This window comes from Eutrema salsugineum, unplaced genomic scaffold (assembly GCF_000478725.1).
Source record: "Eutrema salsugineum unplaced genomic scaffold, Eutsalg1_0 scaffold_11, whole genome shotgun sequence".
Taxonomy (NCBI): domain Eukaryota; kingdom Viridiplantae; phylum Streptophyta; class Magnoliopsida; order Brassicales; family Brassicaceae; genus Eutrema; species Eutrema salsugineum.
The window spans coordinates 1,880,909-1,886,908 of NW_006256901.1; the positions used below are offsets into that span (position 1 = coordinate 1,880,909).

At 28.8% G+C, this 6,000-nt stretch overlaps 1 protein-coding gene across 1 annotated transcript; it reads left to right on the forward strand.

Moving 5' to 3' along the window:
- Positions 1–4,631: 4,631 nt before the first annotated feature.
- LOC18026092 (probable E3 ubiquitin-protein ligase ATL44) lies at positions 4,632–5,433 on the forward strand. Its single transcript, XM_006409242.2, has one exon. It carries the CDS (start codon positions 4,718–4,720, stop codon positions 5,273–5,275), a length of 558 nt encoding a protein of 185 aa, XP_006409305.1. The 5' UTR covers positions 4,632–4,717; the 3' UTR covers positions 5,276–5,433.
- The last annotated feature ends 567 nt before the right edge of the window (positions 5,434–6,000 follow it).

The following is a 6,000-nucleotide window of genomic DNA, read 5'->3' on the forward strand; positions in this document are numbered from 1 at the left end:
TTACTAACAAAATCCCTTTGATTGGTACTTCACACATAAAACTAAAAGGCATAATTCGCTTTACACACATAACAAAAAGATTGGAAATAAAAGGTCGAAGAGACAGACAAGCACATGTGCACCATTTTTATTTTCATAAGCAACTGAATTAAATACGATTTTCATAATAAACTCTCTAAAATCTACTAACCAAAGCCAATACCAAAGCTAAAACAAAAGAAATAAAGCCACAGCCAAAACCAAACACTATTGTTGTTTTTTATCCATTATTGGGTTTTTTCGTTTCTTTGTTTTTTAGTAAGATTCACATGTCTGGCAGTCAGGTAAAGAAACGTTAAAAAAGCATTCAGGTAAAGAGATTCCATTTCGGATGTCTTTATTTTGAAGTTCTACTATTTTTATCATCGAAAATAAATGACTTTAAATTAGTTAAAGTTGTATTTCTTTTCCTATTGAGTGTAATACGCTACACAAAATGCTAAAAAGAAGATGAAAACATTATCTGTTTATAAGTGACGGCATATTTTTCTCTGTTTAACAGTTTAATTTTCATTTTGTAAATAGAAAATCTTATTCGAGTAGCATTAAAATTAATATAGCGTATCATATATTTTAAAAGATATTAAAGCAAAATCTTATTTAAAATATCGCTCAAAAAAAGAAAAAAAAAACATTTTTAGTCTAAAGATTCATCATGTGGATTGAAAAATTAGGATTCAAATTTTTCTTTTGTGAGTATAATCCTAGTTGGTTACTTTTTTTGTTCTTGACAATAAAGTGAACTCCATTCACAAAATGTTAATTCCAGTAGGCTACCTTCAGCTGTTAATTGATTCGGAATCAATAAGTTTATATGAGAAAAACTAGTCTCGTGAATGAGTATATTTTGTAAGGTGATCTACACATGTGTTGAAAGTTGAAACGATTGCTTAAAAATTGACCAAACTCCAATTTGAAAGTCAATTCTTTTTCCTTCATCGATCATTTTAACTAGTTGCTCGCAGTCTCAGACGCCACTTGGTACTATGGTTATCTTAAATTACAAAAATATTTTGGTTTTTTTTGTATATTCTCAAAATTATAAATTTGGAAAATTTCTTATGAAAGTACAAAAGAGATTAAATTTCCACACATAAAGTTTTCTAAACTAAAAAAGTTTACACGTAATTTAGTCAAGTAATACACTTTATTGGAATTTAAGGTGTGATATGATAAATGAGATATGAAATAGTAATTGAATAATTCATCCCTTTTTTTTTGTAACTGTATTCATCCCATTTGTTTCTTTTCAAAGTTGGACAAATATTATTCCTAAATTTTGTTTCACAGATTTTTTATAAATTCGATGGAATAACAATTTCATTATTTTCAGTGTAAATAGTTGGTTTCAACATACTATTTATATATAGTTTATTTCAACATAAAATTTATTAATAGATTAGTTTTAACATAACATTCATAACATCTATAATGTAAATAGTTTATCTTTGCAAATACTTTACTCTTAAAAGATCACCTATACATACGTGTCAACTGTCAAATTGACTTCTGTCTCGATGTAGACAGTTTATGGACACGTTGATCCACATTTACAGGTTTATATGATTTAGAATCGCACATAGACTATACAAAAATCACAAGATCTAAAACACATTAGAGGGAAAAACGTATTAATTATAACCAAAATGCGAATTTCGAGTTTTTAACTCATCACGTTTACCAATAACTGGTCGGTTAAATTAATTAGGAACTACACTTAGTAAAAATATCGTTTTTTCACAACCAACGTTGTGTTACTTGTTGGAATATACTAGTTTAATCTTATCCTAACTTTTGACGTGGAACAATATTTCATATTTTGCTTCGGTTTTGTATATGTTATTCGTTTTTGTTAACTTAAATTTTTTTTATATATTTCAATGATAATAATGTACCAATTAGATTTTAATTAAGAAATAAATTACATCAATATTTTGAAAATAATATGATACATAATTATATAAAACTTAATATATTTGACATTTGATTTCCATATTATAGAGAGAGGTGGAATACTAGATATAATACTATCTAATTAATTCTCAAACCTCTCATATTTTTTATATTTTCAAATTATGATATGTTTGAAATCATAAAAAAAAATAAAAGAAGAAGAAGAATGGTGATTCTCGAACGTTTCTTCCTTGGCATTGGCTTTCTTATTACAGGAATAATTAATTCAAAAAGTATGTAAAGTAAGTCTAATTAAAAAATAAGAGATCTTAAGGTTTTTTTTTCTTTGGTCAACTCTCTGTCTAAATCAGTCAGATGGAGTTCAAAGTTTGAGATGTTTACTATACATTTTTTTCATATTTCCAAATCTACTCTGTTAAATATTTGAGATGTTTACTATACATTTTTATTTGGTTGTTTAAAAATTTAATAATAGTTTGGAATTTATTTTTTGTTTTCTATTATTGAATATATTTATTTGTTAGATTTCTTTACATTTTAGTATTTGAAGACATGACCGTAAAAACAGTTTAGTTTAAATAGTTTTGAAATCTTTTGATCACTGTTCTATGTATTTAAACGTAGTTTTTTGAAGTATCGTACGAACTTATTCGAAGAAAAAAGAATGAGTTAAACAATTTAGAAGAGTGTGAGAGAATTAGAATGAAGTCGTACATATTTATACTAAAAATATTTAAAGTCGAAAACCCTAATCTAGACATTACAAATACCGTCATTTATTGATTTTTGCATTAGATTTGACTAAATATCGGTTTTATTAGAGAAAAATGGTTGATAATTATACTAAATTATAAGAAATTAAAAACCCTATAAACATAAGAAATCGTAAATACTAACCTATATATCATAATTAACGATATTCCATTAGTGAGAGATGATTTTTTTAGTGATATTCCATTAGTTAGAGATATATATTCTCTTTTTTTTTTTTTACTTTTTGTTATATTTTTTTAATTCAGTTTTCTAAAATTTTAAAAACAGTTTGATTTGATAGCGAAATGAAGTACTAAACCATAACAATTTAGACCAGTTTGTTTTAAGTTTTTTTTTACACATTATTAGATAAAAACCAATAAAAAAATGTAATTGCAAAATAGAGTTAAACAATATTTTTGCAGCCGAAACTCATTTTGGAGCTGACAAGTAAGCAAAATACTCTGAAATTCGCTGTAAACGCGACACCTAAACAAATCACTACACAAATAAGTATATAGACTTTTTTCAGTGTTATTCGATTAGTTAGAGATATATATATATATATATATATATATTTTTTACTTTTTTGTTAATTTTTTTTTTTTAAATTTTGGTTTTCTAAAATTTTAGAAACGGTTTGATTTGACAGCGAAATAAAACATTAAACCATGATAGTTTAGACCGGTTTGTTTTAAGTTTTTTTTTTATATATCATCAGATACAAATCAATAAAAAAATGACACATAATTGTAAAATAAAATTAAATAGTCCATTTTTTAACCGAAATTCATTTTGGAGCTAAGACATAAGCGAAAGACTCTAAAATTTGTTTTGAATGCGATATCTAAGTAAATAACTACACAAATAAATATATAGATTTACATACGGTACATTTTGTTTGTCCGACATATACAACTATTATTGTGGATTAATTAATAACATGTGTTCATATCATACATTAAGTTGTACAAAAAAAGAGTAACATATAAATAAATGAATTAAACCATCTATAAAATTATTATTAATATTTTAAAATATATGAAAAATTTTAAAATCCTCCGCGATCCAGATCAAGATACTTGATGCAACGAGCCAATAACCGAAAGTGGCCGGTGCTATTAAAGTATTAACAATGCCACTTTCCACAAGCTGATCTCTCATTTCTAATTTTTCAATTTCATTCTTACGTGAGCAAATAATTAATCAAAATTTTTTAAATAAGAAATTTTTTTTTTAAAAAAAAAGGTCTAGTCGATGGTAGGTTTAGCCGTTTAGGTAAGAAAGGAGCTTACTTATACCTTTTGGTAATGTGTTCGTCAAAACTGAACCTATAAAGCCCACCCACCTCCTTTTATTTTATTTCTTCTTATATTTTTAAAATCCAAGTTTCCTTCGAATTTTAATGAATATAAGAAATATCTCTGTCTCTCCGAATTTAATAATGAAGTGTGTGTGTTTTTTTCTAAGTGTTTGCTAAACAGTAAGACACAATTTTACTCTTATAAGAAAACATATCTTTTGTAATACGTATAATAAGTGTCTCAACATCAATGGGCTTGTCATAAGAGATTTTCACAGTAATTTTTTCTTTTGGATTAAAAATGGTTTATTATCAAAGAAGTTGGAGGTAGTTAGATGCATCTTCTTTAAAGAGCAACATGTTTGTTTTTAAGCCATTAACAGAATATGTGTCCACACGAAACAACAATACTCTAATTAGGAAGATGCAAATCGCATGTAAACACTAATTTCTGCCATTAAATTTGAAATAATTAGTATTAATTTTGTTTCCCTTCATCCAAAACTTTCCTGCGTGTAATTTATTAATTATATGGATTTTGTTTAGTAGCTTGATATAATAATATTATATAAAAGTATATACATAGATGTATCTATCTTTGTGTGTCTCTATTATAACGTGGATCAAGATTCTTTCTTATCTTCATCACTCTCACATTCTTTTGTCTTCAAACTCACACAAAGAAAAAAAAGAAAAAAGACTCAAGAAATGACTCGACCGTCAAGATTCCTCGAGACGGCGGAGACGCCACCACCACAACCGTCGGAGCAGATGCTTGCGGCAGAATCCGACATGGTAGTGATCTTGTCGGCTCTTCTTTGTGCTCTCATATGCGTTGCTGGCCTCGCCGCAGTCTTACGCTGCGCTTGGCTCCGGCGATTTACAACCGGAGGAGATTCGCCGTCGCCGAACAAAGGCTTGAAAAAGAAAGTTCTTCAGTCTCTCCCTAGGTCCACTTTCACCGCCGCGGAGTCTACATCTGGCGCCGCCGCTGACGACGGCGGAGATTCATCGGAATGCGCAATTTGCCTCACTGATTTCGCCGACGGCGAAGAAATTAGAGTGCTTCCTCTGTGTGGCCATTCCTTCCACGTGGAGTGTATTGACAAATGGCTTGTCTCTAGGTCTTCGTGTCCTTCTTGTCGCCGGATTCTTACGCCGGTGAGATGTGACCGGTGCGGCCACTCTTCCACGGCGGTGAAAGATCATCAACATCACCAACACTCTTCACAACTCACTTCCTCTGTTCCTACGTTTCTTCCTTGACACTAATTTTTCTTTATTACTCGGAATAATTAATTCAATAAAGTATGTAAAGTGAGTCTAATTAGGAATTAGAGATCTTAAGTTTTTTTATTTATTTTTCTTTTTTGGTTTTTCTTGTAATCCACTGTGTTTAAATCAATCAGATGGAGTTCAAAGTTCGAGATGTTAATCTAATTTATCAAGAAGAGTGAATTATCATATCATTTTTATTTATTTTATTGATTAGACAGGTAATGAAGTCGGCCATGTGAACTTATCTGAGCAAAAAAACCCATACCCCCTCGGTCCCTCCGAAATTACCAAATTTATTTTCTCCTTTCTTACTCTTGGATAAATGGTTTACAGTCCGATAAGTCAATAACAAAATTGTGTTTTATCAAATATTCAAGACATCTCTTGTTAATTTAACAATTAGCAACTCACAAATCTATACATCTATATTATTATTTACCAGATCAAAAATCATATATATTATCACTACAGCGATTGTCCTACGTGGCATTAATAAAAAAACATTATATATCATTTTAATTCGTTTTGATATTATTAATCTTATGTGTACAAACCGGTAATATAGATTTTCCTTCGATAATATAATAGGTCATGGGCCAGCATTTTAACAACTGTCATAACCACATAAACCTAAACCCTAACATATTCTTATTTTTAGGACTGGAATTATTATCCGAAATCCGATCCAAAATCCGCTCCAAAAAAATTAGATA